We start from the raw sequence: 17,916 nt of genomic DNA, 5'->3' as shown, positions 1-17,916 counted from the left end.
AGATTTACCCATGGTTGGTGTGGTTTAATCATGAGGGCGAAGCCCGAGTGATTAAACAAAGGCAGCCGTGGGTAAATCTTCAATACACCCAGTCATTGGTTATTGCTATTATACAGTGACATTTTTTAAGAAAAAATACTTACTTTTCTTAAATGTATTTGTATAAGAGCACTGTCGTATTCTTCCACGTTGTTTCCCTATCCTGTGGCTTTGTTGATGTACTGTGCATGCGTATGGGACTTGGTTCCCACACTTATGCAGTATATCAGTGCTTTGGAAAGCAAGCAACGGAGATTGGAAGATCTATGTTGCTTCTTTTTTTGTTTTTTTGTTTTTTAAAGAAAGAAGCTGTGAAATTCGGAGAGCTTAGAGGTATGAGAGTGGGCAAAAATACAAGGAAAATCAGGTATGTTTCTTTAATTTTGCATAACGTACCTGATTTTCCTTGTATTTTCTCTGCCCTCCTTATGTAGCTCTTGACCTCTTACTTCAAGAAAACAGGAAATCCTTGGCATATATTAATAGAGGAAAGTCCAGGTGACCTGACTTTTTTCTATTGGTGTATGCTGAATTTACATTGTGCACACTGGTTGTGCTTGACCAATCAGTGTGCACCTTTTTAATGTTAATAACCTGTCATTGTATAATCAGAAATTTAAGTGCTGGATGGAGTGTTTATCCTCACTTCATGCCACTTAACTAGCCATTGATAATTACTTATTGGTCTTATGAGAAGCTGCAGTACTCATTTGTTTGTACTGTACTGTTTTTCATGTGAATAATTGCATAAATGTGTGCTTATTACCCGCATATATTCCTTATAGTTTTTCATTTCACTCGATGCTGTTTTGATCATACTGAGTTTGTTTTCCTCACAAATCAGTATATTGCGATATATAGCCTTTTGTAGTGGTTCCTTGTATACTTGTATCTGTAGTGTTTTGCACGTGTTGGGTACACCCATTTGGGAGGCACTTATTTAGTTCTCTATTTTGCATTATCTCTACAGCTGCTATATATGTAAATGTAATGTTTTTTGAATTTTGAAGTTAAATATGTCACGAGTGTCTTGGTTCTCCGATTAATATTTATCTGTATGTCCTCCCTTTCATCAAACGATATTAGTAATATGTCTTTAAACATTCAAGAATTATCAAAAATTACCACATGGAGTAATTTGATTAGCAGAGCAGTCTGAGAGATGTTATGGTATACCAGAATATTGCTACTTTTTGACACAGTTTCATAATAATTGGACGCATGTATTCTATAATGCCAAGATTATACCAATATGTTGGTTCCCTGAAGACTTACTCTTTGAAGACAAATTCATCCGAACCAGAGCATTAGTTCCAAAGTGCAATGACATGTTTTTAACACATTTATTAAATTCATGTAATGTTAACAGTGACATGGGTATACATTTTGGCTAGTTTCCCTACTTTATGCACATGTTCTTTATTAGCAATTATCATTCACTCCAGCATTACATAAATTGCTCAAGTCCTGCCTTACTTTGATTTTCACACCTCCTTTAGAACATTAATCTGCATGTATTGTTCTCACAAAGTCAATTTATTTCTGTGTAATTTGGACTTTCCATTTTCTAAAGTTCCCAGCTTCATTTCTTTTATTTCCTTTTACAGCATTCAGTATTTGTTAAGGTTGGTTTTGATTTTGACTTCCATTTTCTAGTATTTTTTGGCAGTCAGTAGCATTTAAAAATTCAGATCCTGCAAACCAGCTCAAAATAATTATCTCCCAAATTACATTTGTTTACTACTGTGATATTCTTCATCAAGTACTCTACAGGGAATTTTTTAAATCTGACAGCTTGTTACACTAATTACTCCTCTTTTCCCATCACACCTTCTACAATTGCTGTCTACCTGATGAAAATTTTCTGAAGTCTGCTTTAAGTGTAAAAGTACTTGTGCAAACACTTCCATGCAAAAAATCCTAAACTTTCTGGACATATTTGCACACCTGAGAGCCACACAGATGTCTTACCTGTGTTCCTTTTTATACTACCTTTACAGTATCTCTTTCCAGTTTGTTCTAGTCTTTTCTGAGTGATACTTGTAGTTTATTTATTTATTCATTTACTTTTATTTTTATTTAATGTTTGTTTACTGGGAAAGTCCTATTGGGGCAGAGCCCATTTTTAATGGTGTCCCAGGGAGAAACGCTCCAGATGCATGTATTTTGATGTCTAGACGCATGACTAGTTCTCATTCAGTGTTTTGTTTGCCTTTCTAATTACCATATTTTAACATCAACTTCTGTTCTAAACTTGGCAAAAAACTCATGCAGAACTTGTCTTTCATTTACCACCCCCTGTCAATTTTCTTTTGCCCATTCTATGTTGTCGATCCCTGATATGGAAGCCAGCCTGTAACCTGAAGTCAAAATTTCCTCTTGGCCTCATCCCACTCTATCACCTTTCCCCTCCTCTACTTCCCTAGTTATTTGTTCCCAGTACCCCAGTTTCTTTGTTAATATTCTGCAACAAACGCCAGCTCCATCATGCCTATTTTCTATGCGCCTACTTTCAGTTCTGTTTGGTAACATCTCCCTTCTCCCTTCTACTGTTGGTTTAGGTTTTAGAATACTTTGTTTGGTGGTAGTTGTTTTCCTTGAGGTCATACATGCAAAGTCCTACTCTGCCCTTATGTCTTGAACTGTCTCCACCCCTTGTCATCATGATGCCCTTCCACTTTGGTTTGTAACTTTCTGCTTCTGTTAAGTATGTCAGCCTTAACTGCATAGCTCTAAATTGTTCCTTCAAATTTGTTTGTCCTAAACCTGCTTGTTCTATGGGGAGAAACAACTTATCCCACTTAACTATTGATCTGAGGTTATCCATGTCATTATTCCTCACAGAAGGGTCTTGGATCCGACAACTTGGCACAGACAGATCCAAGGTTCACGCTCCTCTCTCTCCCATAATCCCCTGCTGCCTCCTAACCCTCAGATCTCATTTGCAGAGTGTTTGCTACGGACGTGATCCTCTGGCTCTTGCTTCAGCTAAGTACTTTATCTTGAATTTGTTATATTAGCTGAGGTATTCTTCTTAGGTTTAGTCTCTGTAGTACTTACTTCTATTAGTTTATCTCTCTTTCCTTAGACTTGCTAGTTTTTAAGTAGTGTAGCTTCCCCATTGCTCTGTTATCTATTTTTGGCCACTTTTTTTTTTTGTCATTAGTGCTCACATTATTGTTAGGGCTTTGTTGTATTTTAAGTCATGTCTGGAAAGGCCTCTGGTTTTAAAAAGTTTTCCTTGTGCGGTCAGAAGATGCCGAATTCCAACTCACATGAGGAGTGCCTGTATTGTTTAGCAGCTCCTCACCTGGAGGTTGAATGCGGCATTTGTGCCGCATTCAACCTCAGGGCTTTGGCGGAGCACCACTGCAAGATTCTGTTAAAGGGTATGGTGCAGGGGGATCCTCTTGTTTTCCCCTGTAAGGCTTCTTCTTCTAACCCCAAGAGAAAGACTCCTTCCATGTTTCCGGTGGCTTCAAAAAAAGCCGAGGTTGTCTGATCCTAGATCCCCGGATCCGACTCCAGCCTAGGCTACTCTGTTACAAGATCTTCAGATCCTAAGTCTGTGGATTCTTCTGCCAGTTCCAAGGCCTCCTTGGATCAGAGGCCGTTAGATCCAGTCAAGGCTAGGACAGCTTTGGATCCAACCGATTCATCAGATCCGATTGTTCCTTCTGCTAGGCTGTTGGATCTGACAGCCTTATTGGATCCATCCATAGTTATTGAAGATGTAGCCTTGCCTAGTTCTTCTAGACAGTTGTTCTAGTTGGCTAATAAGCCCCAGAGCTGAACCCTGGATCCATGACGTAGATCCTCGGGTCTCCAGCCAAGTCTACACAGTTCCCCACTTCCTCCAGATCATCCAGGAGTCTGTTGCCTTCTGTTATGGACAGGATGATGAGTTTTCTCAAAGCCCAGACAGAGCTGGGGCTTCTGATGTCTGCAGGCCATCCGGCTAGAGGAGCCTCTCCAGTTCCAGTTCTCTGTTCTCCTCTTCCAACCCATGGGGCTTCAGAATCTCGGGACCCATGGTCAGATCCTGACTGGGTGTAGTATTCCTATTATCTCAATCCTGTCAGGGTCCCTGGTCTACTCTGTTCCCCCGACCTAGGATCAAAGTGGGCCCCGTGCCGGATTGGTCGGAACCAGCACCGGGTTTTTCGGACTGATCTCTTCACCTGGGAGTTTCAGCCCTTGATATCCCTGGGTCGGTATCATAAGGGGCCGTGGTGCTGTATCAGGGCTCATCACTCCTCTCTGAGGGACTTCACCCTCTGGGATTGGGGATGAAGCTGTTCCAGCCTGTTGGCCTTCTGGGTGGTAGAGATGGCCTTCTCCAGGACTGGAACTACATCTCCCGCCCCTCCAGGTCCATCCCTGCCCCTCTCTGCCTTTGGTGGCAAGATCTCCCATTCGGTCCAAGATCAGCTCTCCCATTCTAGCCTTCATAGGTTCATAGGTTGGTACTAGGCTATTGGCCCTAAGGCCTATACAAGCTTAGCCATAACAATTCCCTGGATATTTCTTCCCACAATATTTACTTCCCTGGACCCCTGTCTAGCAGGGCGACTGACATGATCCCCGGGGTGAATTTCCTATCTCCCATCCAATTATCAAGGTTCCTTTTGAAGAGGGCCAAGGAGGCGCTCTGCTTGACATGTATGGGCAGTCTATTCCAGAGTATGGGGAGTCTCTGGGTGAGGAACCTATCCCTCCAGCATGTTTTGTTCATTGTGATGACAAGGTTTAGAACCCTGGAACATGTGGATCTGAGGGATTGGGATTTCTTTAAGTGGAGCATGTCCAACAACTCAGGGTTTGACATGGCCTTGTATGTTAAGCAGAGATCGCCTCTGAGTAGACGATATGCCACAGAGTATAGCTGGAGTTTTTTTAGACCGTCAGCATATGGCATCTGCTTTAGGCCTGTGATTCTTTTAGTGAGGTATTTCTGCGGCCTTTCCAGCTGTTACAGATGTCTTGTGAGGTACATACCAAACGGGCCGTTATACTCTATAATGGGTCTAATAAGGGATGAGTACAGTGGGACAATGACCTCTTTTTTTATGGATGAAAAGCCCTTAATGATGAGGTGTGCCACATAGAAGGATGTCCTGACTGTTGTGGCGATGTGTTTATCGAAAATGAGACCACTGTCCACCTGTATCCCTAAGTCTCTCATCACACTTTCGGTGTTTAGTGTACTGCCACCTATGTGGTAATTCATGGCTACATGGTTTTTCCCAAAGGGGATAACTATACATTTCTTGGCATTAAGCTTGAGCCCATGGCTCTGGCACCAAACATCTGTTTCTGTAAGGCCCTTTTGTAGAATATCCACATCATTTGGGGATTCAGTAATGGCTCCCAGTTTGCAGTCATCTGCATACTTTGTTCGTCAGAGACCCTTAATGTTGGCCTGTACTTCAGAGAAGTAGATGTCAAATAAGAGCGGTCCCAGGACTGAACCCTGAGGTACTCCACTTGTCACTCGTCTAGAGCTGGATTTGGAGTTGGCTACTTTTACAGTCTGGGTTCTGTCAGTAAGCCAGTTGGCAACCCATCGAGTCACATAGGGATTTATGCCCAGCTTAGTACGTTTATCTATGATTCCAGAGTGGGGGATGGTGTTGAAGGCCTTGGCGTGGTCCAGATAGGCTGTATGGACCGCCTTACCCTCCACAGCTCTGGAGACTGATTCAAAGAAGTCAGTCAGGTTCTGGAGACAAGATCGGCCATTCATGAACCCAAACTGGGTGGGGTCCTGTGTTTGAAGGTTGCCAATGTCTTTGTTTATAAGTTCCATGATAATGAGTTTCATGCCCTTACAGATCAGGCTCGTCAGACTGATGGGACAATAATTCCGGGATCCAAGGTGGATCCCCCCTTGTGGAGTGGGATAACTGTAGCTGTGCGCCACTCAGTGGGCACGAAGCCTGTGGTGAGGCTATGATTAAACATGATACTTAGGTGAGGTGCCAGTTCATTTTGTAGTTCATGTAGTACACAGCCCAGGATGTCATCTGGTCCCATGGATGCTGTATTCTTAGCTTTGGAGAGTGCGGTTTCTCCCTGTGTGGCCATGATTAACGGAATTTGGCAATCTTTAGGTATTGAGATGGGCCCTTTAGGGTGTGAGAGGGGGGTGAAGTTGGCACTAAATCGATCTGCCAGGATATTGGCAATATTTAATGCTATTCTGTTGTAGCACAGAGCATATCTGAGCATTGTCATTTAGATTCTTGACATAACTATAGAATGCCTTGTGGTTGTCTTTGGAATCTTTGGCAGTTTTATTTTCGTAACTAGCTTTTGAGGATTTTATGAGGGATCTCAGCTTCGTGCTGAGGCTGGTTAGGGAGTTGTTTGCATCCTGGGATTTTCCTCTATTCTGCAACAGTTTCTTCCTTCTGTTGCATAGTTTGTTTATGGCAGGGGACCACCATATTGGCTTCCTTTTTTTTGGAGGAGAGCATCTTGGTTCTATTTGGGATGGCATGATTCATGCATGAGTGGATGTGCTCATACAGTGCCTTAGTATAGGATTCAGCAGTGGAACTTCCAGACCCCATCTGCATGGGTGCCATGAAGTTTGTCACTTCTGACTTGAGTAGCATAAAGTTGGCTTTGGAGAAGTTTTTTACGGAGGTTTCCTTACTAGAGGGGTGGGGGTGGGATGTGGATGTCAAGGGTGATTTGCTTATGGTCAGACCTGACCAATGATGGGGTGACCACTGGTGTGGAGCATCTATCTCCCATGTTGGTAATGACCAGGTCTAGGATATTGGAGCCCCTGGTGGGACAATGGATTAGTTGATCCAGGGCGCTGAAATTTATGAATTCCAAGAACCGTTGGGAAAAGGTGTTGGTACCCGAGTAGTTTTCCCAGTTAATGGCAGGGTAGTTGAAATCACCCAGTATTAGGGTGTTTGGTTGTATCTTAATATTTTCCAGTATGTTTAGAAAGGTGTAGTGAGAATCTTGAGCCATGGTGGGGGATCTGTAGCAAGCTACAATTTGGATTGCAGTCTTACCTAGTGTTAGTTGCACCTGGAGAATTTCAGATGCATTGCGTTGGGCAACTAGCCTGGAGGTGTGAATATCCTTGGTGAATATGGACACTCCACCTTTAGTGTTTCAATCTTGGTTTGGTGGCCGAAAAGCATGGTAAGAGTTGTATCCAGGTATTGCAGGGGTGCTCTCTGGAGCCTTGAACCAGGTTTCAGTTACTGCACAGATATCAATGTTCTCCATTTTTAGGAGTACCTCGAGAGAGTGTATTTTGAAGTTTAGACTTCTAGCATTGAGTAGCATTACCTTCAGATTTGGCATGCTTGTATCTGTTACGGTGTTAGTTTTTTTCCTTTGAACCTTGCCTAAAAAAGGCACTGTAGGGCTGGCAAGAGCTTTAGCCAGTAACCTAAATCCCAGGGGTGACAGGTGCAGACCATCTCTGGCAAAGCATTGTGGTTTGTCGATCATGTCGTCCTAGGCAGACAGATACTGGATCCCCTTTGAATGACACCAGAAGCTTAGCCAATTATTGAAGTCAATCATTTTGTCCTTATACTGTGGTATACTTTTGGGCGAAGGCAGGATGCTACTCAGGGCTAGGGTCATAACTGGTTGGGCCACATGATCCGAGAGCTCTTCCATGTCTCTTCATGTAGTCCAGGGAGGTAAGTTTCAAGTCATTCACTCCAACATGGACAATGACAGAGTCGTATTTGTACTTGTTGTGGCATGACTTGAGTGCATGCATTATGTGGTGGATCCTGGCACCCGACAGGCAACTGACTGTAATTTTCTGTTTGTTCAGCCTGGTGAGTGGGACATCAGTGTGCCTGACTATAGAGTCACCTATGACTAAAGTGTTGGGTACATTGTCTTGCCTTAGGGCCTGTTGTTGGGTGACACACTGGTGTTGATCTCTTCCCCTGGGTGTTTCTTCCCTGCACAAGTTCCACACATCTTCCGAGTCCTCCCCGGAGCCCCCCATGGAGGAGGTACCTTGTAAGAGAAAGTGAAGAGGAGGCACTTGGACTAACCCTCGGAGTCCCTCACTGAGGACACGGACCTCGATGAAGGAGACAGGTCCCCCAGATATTCACCTGATGATGTCTCCTTTGGGGACATCCTTGAAGCAGAAGGGTGGATGGTTTCCCTAACCCCCATCTTCGGTGGAGTCCATGTTTCTGAAGTCATTTGGGATGGGCCCATCTACTTCTTGGATATCCCCCCAGCCAAGAAGTTAGTATATCTTATTGTCAGCAGGGCCTGGAAGGAGCCAGTTCCCAAGTGAGCCGGTAAATATCTCAGCCCCCCTGTGGACTGCCCCTTCTGGAGCAAAGGAGTTCCAGTCGATGCCATCATGGTTGCCGCTGCCACAAAGAAGGAGCTGTCAGAGCAGAGCTTCAGAGTCCATCCCCCGAACAGGGAGTCCCGGATAATAGAGGAGCATGGAAAGTGTGTGTACGCCTCAGCTACCTTTGAACTGAGGGCAGTTAATTACTTGACACACTTTACCTGCCACCAAAGGGACTTGATCAAGAACTCACCACTTCCCTTATAGAGTTATTGCCGGTGGAGGACTTCAAGGAGGTGTCTCCCACGCTTTCTACTCTGATGTTCCTTGTTAATTCTTCAATGAGGTTAATTTTCAGTGCTGCGGAAGCTAATTCTCAAGGGGCAGGTACTGCATGCTTGATTATGATTATGCGGGTTTGTTGAACCCGTCAAAGCGTCTTTTACAAATTCCCCCTTTGACGGGTATACTCTCTTTGGACCCTTTGTGAAGGACAGTTTGAACTGAAGTGAGCAGGAAGGGAAGACACTGTCTACAGTTGGGATCGAGCTTGTCTTTCTTCAAGATCCAACAAAGAACTAGGAAGATGTGGTTCCGAAAGTCACAGTCTTCCTTCCAGGATGCTCCTGATGAGTCCTCTTCCAGAGGCAGGGGCTGAGGATTCAATGGCAGACACGGCCCTAGAGGCAGGTGGGGACCGTAAAATCAAGGCTCCAGGGAACCTTTCTCTGAGCATCCCTTTCAGTGTTTTGAGGCGTTGCCCAATTGTTCTTCCCTGGAGGCAGTCGGGTGTCATATTTCCCTTCACCCACTAGCCTGGACAAACATTTTCTCTGATCAGTGGGTGTTAAACATCGTTTCCAGGGGTTATTTCATTCCCTTTTTGGGACCCCCTTCTATATGGAGATACCTCTCTAATGCTCCACCCCATCAGAGGGAGTTGGCCTTCAAGGAAGTTCAACAACTTCTTCAAAAAAGAACCATCCAAGAGGTCTCAGCAGGACAAAGAGGATCCAAACTTACTCTTGCTTCTTTTTAGTGCCAGAAAAGACTGGAGATCTGTGTCTGGACCTCAGCAAGCTGAATCTTTTGGTCAAAAAGTCCAAGTTACAGATGGTCACTGTTCAGTCCATTCTGCCTCTCTTATGACTGGATGTGCTCTATGGTTCTCCAGGATGCTTACTATGACATCAAGATAGACAGGTGCTCCAGGAGACATCTTCACTTCTGGTTAGGGGCTAATCATTGCCAGTTCAGAGCCCTACTCTTCGGACTCACCACAACCCCCTGGGTGGTAGTGGCTCACCTACGGCTGCAGGGATTTCCGGTATTAACATAGCTTGATGATTGGCTCCTCATGGCTCCCTCGAGGCATCGACTGTCACAAGCCATCCATTATGTTCTTCTTTTCAGTCAGTTGGGGATTACTGTCAGTCTTTAGAAATTGAATCTGCTCCCCATACAACAGCTGAGGTTCATAGGAGTCCAGCTAGACACCATTTCAGAGATTGCAGCATTGCCGTATGCAGAGTTCAGTTGATCTGGGAACAGGTCATGCAAATCTTAGATCTTTCGCATTCCCCCAATTCACTTGATTCTTCGGACCCTAGGATCCATGGCTGCGGCCATTCAGCTTGTTCCCCTAGCAAGGTATCACATGCAGGTTGTACAGTGGACCCTGCAATGGTCTGCTCTGTCTCATCCCCATGTCCATATCCATAGAACTGATGCCTGTGTGCAGACAGCACCTTCTTTCATGGCTTCAATCTCAGGATCTCATCCTAGGCAGGCCCCCCTTACCACTCATGGCCACAGTGACCACGGACGCTTCCCTGTTGGGGTGGGGGAGAAACTGTCCAAGGCATATGGTTCCCTGTTGAGACCAAATTGCACATAAAGGTCCTAGAGATAAGATCAGTCCTGCAAAAATTGCAAGCCTTTTGGGATGGTCTCCCCCTGGGGACAGTTGCAATTCAGACTGACAACATGGCAGTGGTCTGGTATGTCAACAAACAGGGGAGAACACAATCTTACCCATTGTGCAGAGAGACCATGAGAGTGTGAGAGTGGGCGATATCCTCCAGGTGCTTTCTTGTTGCAACACATATACCTGGGGACTCCAATGGCCGACAGACTCAGCAGATCCATCTTGAGTCCTCATGAGTGGTCTCTCAATCCCACAGTGGCTAAGCAGATTTTCAACTGCTGGGGGTTAGCCGTGCTGTGACCTCTTGCCTCCCCAGCCAACCACAAATGCAGCATGTACTTCACCCTGATCTCCCCACCCGGGAAGTCACCGAGGGATGCTGTAGTCCACGATTGGTCTCTTGGTCTCCTTTACACTTATCCTCCTGTCCCTCTTATTCCCAAGGCTTTGCACAAAGCGCAACATCTGAGGATATCCCTGATCCTCATTGCCCCTTTCTGGCCTCATCAACCGTGGTTCCACTTCATCAGGTCTCATCTAAAGTATCCTCCCTGGATACTGGATCCTCTTCAGGATCTGATCTCCCATCCTTCAGGGCTTCCTCTTCCAAATCTTTGGACCCTTCGTCTAACTGCATGGTTTCTCCAATTACGGTGATCTTGAAACAGTCCAGGCTGACTTCCCTCATCAGGCATATTATCCTAGCCTCCAAGAAACCTTCCACCAGAAAGGTTTATAGTAGTAAATGGAAAAGGTTTTCTCTCTGGGCTAAGAGCAGGAATCTGGATCCTTTTTTCTGCCTCTGTTTCAGATATCCTTTTGTTCTTGTCCTCACTTTTCCCGGTAGGGGCAAGTTTCTCTACTATTAAGTTCCAGTTGGCAGTGATTTCTAATTTCCATGAGAATTGTGAGCCTACTTTCTCTTCCAGACTTTGCAAAGTGTTCTTGAAAGGTATTTTCCTTATAAAATTGCCTGTTATAAGTGTCCCTCACCTTCTTGGGACTTAACTTTAGTGCTGCAGTCTCTGACTAAGAGTCCCATTGAACCTGCCAGTTTGTGCAATTTCAAGTTCTTGTCATAGAAAATTGTGTTCCTGCTTGCCATAACTTTGGCCAGGAGTTTTTCCAAAGTACAAGCTCTTTCCATTGCTCCTCCTTATATGATCTTTCACAAGGACAGAGTTTATCTCAGGACAAATCCTGCCTTTTTGCATAAGGTTGCCTCTGAATCCAACCTAAACCAATATATTCAATTGCCAGTGTTCTTTCCTAACTATTCCGACAAAGGAGAGCATATTCTACATACTTTGGATGTACACAGGCAGTTACGGTTTTATCTACATAGGATCAAACAGTTTCGCAAATCAGATCAGCTCTTTGTGGCTTTTTCCCTTAAAAGATGAGGCCTCTTTCTAAGGTGACTATTTCTAAATGTATTTCTAGCTGCATTTCTACAGTATACGACAACAGACATCTTGAGGTTCCGGGAAGAATTAGGGCTCATTCTACTAGGTTCGTGGCTACTTCCTCAGCATTCATGGCTAAACTCTCTATTGATGGCGTTTGTGCTGCTGCCACTTGGTCTAATCCTTACACCTTTATATCTCATTACAAGCTGGATTTGGTTTCCAGGAACAGGGCTTTCTAGCTTTGTTAGCAAACTTGATCTGAGGGTTAGAGGGCAGCAGGGGTTATGGGAGAGGGAGGTGCTTGAGCCTTGGATCTGTGATAAGTTGCCAGCTCAGATCTGATATCAGAGCCAAGACCCTTCTGTGAGGAATAATGATAAAGGATAACACAGATGCCAAGTTTGGTAAGTAGATAACTCTTTTCCTGTTCCCCTCCCAAATAAAATCCTTCAACTCTTTATTAATTACAGTCCACAACTTTTCCTTTTGTAAAAATATACCTGACCTGTATTTAAAACTAAAGGAAATAGAAACATTTTCATTACTTTAATCTTCTTATCTATGTTCATAATAAAGAGCTTTTCCAGCTATGCAGTTTTTGTATTATCTTTTGGTAGTCTCTTCCCATATATCCTTAGCTGTCAAAATAGAATCCTTTTCAATCCATACATCTAAATTCATCTTTTCATGGCCCCATAAATACAGATATTGCTGAACCAGTTAATGTGAGAATACATAGTTTACTGCTATAGCATTTTGTTTATCTTCATTAGTTTTATATACTCAGACACTAGAAACTGTCTCAAAATGTGCTACAACACTGATATGTCATTTTCTGGATTTATCAAGTAGAAAATAATAGCATCTGTGAATAAAGCTAAATTTTCTTGATTACCATACCAGTTTTATCCTTGAATTTTGGAGTCCCTTTTTTTCTTTGTCGATGTCTGTAAGTATAAAGTAAATAACAAAGAGGAAAAAAGGCACCCTTTCCTGATTTCCTCTCTTTAAACACAGCTTGTTGGAGAGGGACCTTCCCACCTTAGTTTTTGTCTTGGATCCTTCATGTATGCTTCTAGCAGGGAATGTAAATGATACCACTGCTCTAATTATAAAATCCCAACTGACTTTGTCAAATGACTTTTCTGCATCAAGCCCCTTACAGATATTGGCAAAGAATGTAAGGGTCTTAAAGACCTCCCCAGTAAGCAAATGCAAATAAAATAAATAAATAAGCTTTGCAACATAGGATTTTCTTATGACAATGGCCACATATTGGTCAAAAGTTAGGTCACTGTCCAAATAAGTTCCTGAACGCCTGGGTCAACTCTTAGGGACATATTGTCGATGTGGTAGTTCTCTAGGGTAGATGACTTCCCAAAGGATGCAATATGCATTTTTGGCATTTACTTTCAGACCATAATTTTGGAACTAGTTATTTATTCGAGACAAACCTTCCTGCAGGATGGCTAAGTCATTTGGGGATTCACTGACTGCTCCTAGCTTGCAGTCATCTGCAAACTTAGCCAGCCAGAGCCTTTGGTATTGGCTTTTACTTCAGAAAAGTAAATGCCAAACAGGAGAGGTCCCAGTAGCATTTAAAATTTCAGCTCAAAATAATTATTTCCCTAATTATATTTGTTTACTACCCTGATATTCTTCATCAAGTACTCTACAGGGAATTTTATAAATCTGCTTTAAGTGTAAAACTACTTGTGCAAACACTTCCATGCAAAAATCCTAAACTTTCTGGACATTTTTGTACACTTGAGAGAGTATTCCAGTTTGTTTAGCTTTTCTATTATGTCTGAGTGAGGAATTGTGCCAAAAGGTTTAACTAGGTCAAGGTATGTGGTCTATACCATTTTACCTTCATCCATTCTTTTGAGTCCAACAGGTTGAGTAAGCATGACCTACCCTTCACAAAGCTAGATGGAGACGGGTGTAGTGTTTGGAGGTTCCATATGTCCTTATTGAATAGTTCTATGATGAGTCATTCCATGGCTTTGTATATGTGGCTGGTCAGACATTTAGGTCTGTAATTGCCTGGGTCTGTGGAATGACCTCCCTTATGCAGGGGAATGACTATAGCTGTTCTCCATTTGTGTGGTACAAAACCTGTATGGAGGCTGTGATTGTTGTTATGGGTGTGGCTAAATTGTGCTTCATGCTATTTAAGATGCATCCAGTGGTATTGTCAGGACCTATGGATGCAGTATTTTTAGCTTTTGACAGCACTCTTAGGACTTGGTCATGTGTGATAGCTGAAGGTGAGACAGTTTCAGGCATACCTTGAGGGACAGACGAAGGAGAGAGAGTGGTAAAGCTAGAACTAAATTTAGCAGCCAGTGGTTCACTATATCTTCAGCCACAGTGTAGATAACATCATTCACAAACAGCCCAGTGCACTGCTGCGTTGTACTTTTGAGGTTGTGAACATAACTGAAAAAGGCTTTGTGATTGTCTTTTGTGTGGGTAGCTGTTTTAGCCTCAGACTTTGCTTTGGTGGATTTTACTAAGCTCCAGAGTTTTGTTTATTTCAATGACAAGGGCTTTAATGTTTTGGGAATTACTCTTCTTTCTTTTGGTCAAAATTATTTTCTTTTTATTGGAAAACATGTTGATATGATTCCACCATGCTGGTTTGTTTCTGAGGTTTACTCTGTGCTTGGTCCTGCAGAGTACAGCTGCATCTTTGCAGTTGTTTACATGCTGGAAGATTGTGGCGGCCTTGTACATTTCCACATATTTAGTAGACTTAACACACACACACACATTATATACACTGCAATCTGAATATAAGGTGCATACTTCTCATTTTATTTTTCCCTTAACTTTAGTTAAAACATTAATCCACATAAGAGTCACTCTGTCTAACCGAGTATGTTCATCAAGTTTGTTTCTTTTTAAACTTCCCATGTCTGGTAGTTTATGTCTATATCCTACCCACGTCTGATTCTATCTCCTACCCACGTATGATCTAACAACATTTTTAACAGAATGCATCTGATATGTAATAAGAAAATGCTGTTGGATTTCAACTGGGTTGGATGTCTACAGTTAAGGACAGGACTAGTATGGTAATACCAATCTAACAAGCAACTGAGCAAAAAGAATCCGTTAGCAAATCTGAATCACCAGTACCAACGCTAATAATTTTGTTGTACTGTTCTGCAGTAACAGTACAGTGCTCTATCTCAGGTACAAATCATTTTAATTAAAGGAGATAAACTAGTGTGTTAGATATGTGTTTTATCAGTAGTGCTAAATTTACAGAAGTGAATACAAAATACAAGTGTTGCATTTGTTTTGCATAGCTGGCTAAACCTGAGCAGATGGGTGAGTTGAGATGGGTGATTGCTTCTTATGGGTGCATGAGTAAATGCATTTCTTTATTCATTTATACTGTTCTGTATATTAATAAGTTATTCATTTTATACTATATTGCATCTATGCATGAAATGCATTTGTTTTTCCATATTTCAGAGCTGTAAAAAAGGAGTGCATGGTATTATTAACTAACTGATGAAAGTTCCATAATACTATGGCATTTGCAGTCACAAAAGTACAGTAGTGCAGAAATTGTTAGAGCAGTAGGAATTTTAAACAGTGCTGGCTGCATTCAACTGCAACTTGTAGAAAACAATCAAATAGTTTCATTTGAGAATATTCACATGTAAGTGCAGGGTCACATACAACAATATGCTTTGCACATTTTCTCTTTATTTAGTAGTTGGGTTTGCACACTAGCTCTTTGAATTCTGTCCGTGATTCTGTGCCATTCGTTTGTTTTTAACACTGATAAAACATGCTAACAGTGCTTCGTGCATGAATCCATTAATGAAGAGTCATTAGGTCTTGTATGTCATTATTGCAAAACATTTGTGGGACAGCTTTTCTCTCTTGCATACAAAATCAGTATACCTAACTGAAAACAAAATGGTCTCCCATTTAAGATAATGGATTTTTTATAAATCTATTATATATGTTTCCATGTTTACCTCTGTGTTCTTTTTTTATAGTATGCATTTTCCACTTGTTCAGCCTTTTCTAATCTTGTCTTTGTAATCTTTTCACAGCAGCTAGATTACACAAGTTCTTCTGAGGGAAGCACCATTGATATTAAACCTGAAGTTGAAGAGGTTCCTGTGGAACAGGTCGAGGAATACTTAGATCCTGACGCTTGCTTTACAGAAGGTTAGTTCATTCTGTATAACAGTATTAGAACTGTGTGGCATTTAAAACCTGGAATTGTGTAAACCTTCTGAACTTCAACATTTTGATTAAAAAAGAGTTAGTGGCCAAAGATCATATGTAATATACTGATTTCAGAATTTTAACCACTTAGTAAATTTCTGAAACCAGATTACAGGTTATACTCCACTTGTGACAGTAAAATGTAGTTAAAAGTAATGTCAAAATTCCCATTGTTTTAGTTAAAAGGTGGTAAAATGTTACATTACTTTATAATCCCTTAATATACAGATTATCCATGTATTTTTTATGTATGTCAGATGCTGTGGGTTCCTCCAAATAGCATTTTGTTTGCTGTCCCTTTAATTGCATATTCCACAGTGCCTTGCAGGTATTTTTCAGTCAACATTAAATTCCAGAGCAGCAGCCACAGCATATGTCTCCTATTGTGTTAGCATAAAGAACAAGTCTTCCTAAGTCTGTTTGTAAAGTATCAATCCAAGTACTGTTTTTAAGCTGGTTATTCAAAAACAACAAAAGGTGTGCAGTAACTACATTTATCACTACACTAGAGTGTAAATTGCTGTTCCCTTCCTCTAACATTGGCCAGCACAATTTATTTGTCATTTGTTAACTGGGTTAGTCCCACTAGGCTAGTGGCCTCTTTTCAGGGGAGACCAATTATACTACTGGAGGAAATTTGGCCAGGGCATCAGGGAGACTTCCCCTACTCTTTTCACTAGGTGCCGTGGGATCATTTACATCCATCTGAGCTGCCACCAACTCAAGCAGATGGGACCTCAGTTTAACAACTCATCCAAAGGATGATACTCTCAGGAGTGCAGCTTGTACAACTGTATACTTAAGGGAGCAGCCACAAAAGAACATGGTGGAATCAAATACTGTTGCTGCAAGCAAAACGACAGGAAAAAAATCTAAGCTCCAGCAAAGGAGGTTTAGTAAGGTAAAGCTTTTCAATACAAAGACTTCTTATTAAAAGTACCATAAGACTAAATGCAGTATAAATATTATCACAATTCATTAAGCAGCTGCTATGCAGGTTTGTGTGCTCACCGGAATTGTTTGTGCAAACTTCACAATAAGCAACAAAGTAAAGGAGAGTGCTTTAAAGACAAGGGGGCACATCACTTATTAAATTACAAACATGATAACTGCTATCATGAATAAAATTAAAAATCCAAGTTGTATGAGGCCAGAACGTGTTGCTCTAGTGTTAGCATATGGACATGTCTCTGACCAGTGGATGACAGCTCAAAGTAGGATCCTTTTCCAGGAAGCAAAATCAGCAGTCTCAGCAAAATTTAAACAAACAAAATTTTAAAAAGCAATGACAAGGATGCTCAAAGAAAAGGGAGCCTCCCAGAACCAGAGACAATCCAAAAGGTCAAAACAACTACTTGCCCATCAAGCATCATCCCCTGCCCTGACGGTCCTTTACTATAAACCATCAGCTTCCCCATTACCGTCAGATTATCTCAGACAAACGGGTTCTTAGAATCGTCCAACAAAAGTATGCATGGCAGTGGGACTCCCTTCCCCCATTTCAGGAAATTCTTCCTATCCTGTAAACCAAACATCCCTGTTTCCTCCAGTTTTGGAGAACATGTTACCTCAAGGATTTATAGAACTAGTGCCTCAGATCAGATAACCAGACATTTTTATTCAAGGATCTTTATGGAACCCAAAAAAGAAGGAACATGGAGACCCATCCTAGATCTTTCCCTTCTCAATATATATGTCAAGGTCCCAAAGTTCAACATGTTATCCCTCCAAACCTTGTTGCCACTCATACCCTCCACTGCTTTTTTTAAACAAGAAACATCTTTATTAAATTAGCACTTATGACATAGGCGATCATACATTTATATAAATGAAAACAAACCATATTGACATAATCTTAGTTGCAAGCATTATATATCACAAACCATATTGCCATAATTTTAGTTGCAAACATTATACATCACTTATAATCCACCCAATCATTGTCAGTCAAGCATTACATAACTCATTCAAAACCT

General features: G+C 41.9%; 1 protein-coding gene across 4 annotated transcripts in view; it reads left to right on the top strand.

Moving 5' to 3' along the window:
- Nucleotides 1-17,916, top strand: part of SCN8A (sodium voltage-gated channel alpha subunit 8) — a 1,580,263-nt gene that overhangs the window by 1,123,732 nt on the left and 438,615 nt on the right. For all 4 annotated transcript variants that reach the window (XM_044083431.1, XM_044083429.1, XM_044083430.1 and 1 more), the window contains exon 12: nucleotides 15,763-15,880. In XM_044083431.1, coding sequence (XP_043939366.1) covers nucleotides 15,763-15,880 — 118 coding nt within the window. The remainder of the gene's footprint in view (nucleotides 1-15,762; nucleotides 15,881-17,916) is intronic.

Source organism: Protopterus annectens, chromosome 9.part0 (genome assembly GCF_019279795.1).
Source record: "Protopterus annectens isolate FY-2018-M chromosome 9.part0, PAN1.0, whole genome shotgun sequence".
In the NCBI taxonomy this organism is placed as follows: Eukaryota; Metazoa; Chordata; order Ceratodontiformes; family Protopteridae; genus Protopterus; species Protopterus annectens.
Note: the sequence above shows the minus strand (reverse complement) of the source record. Positions and strands in the feature narration are given on the sequence as shown.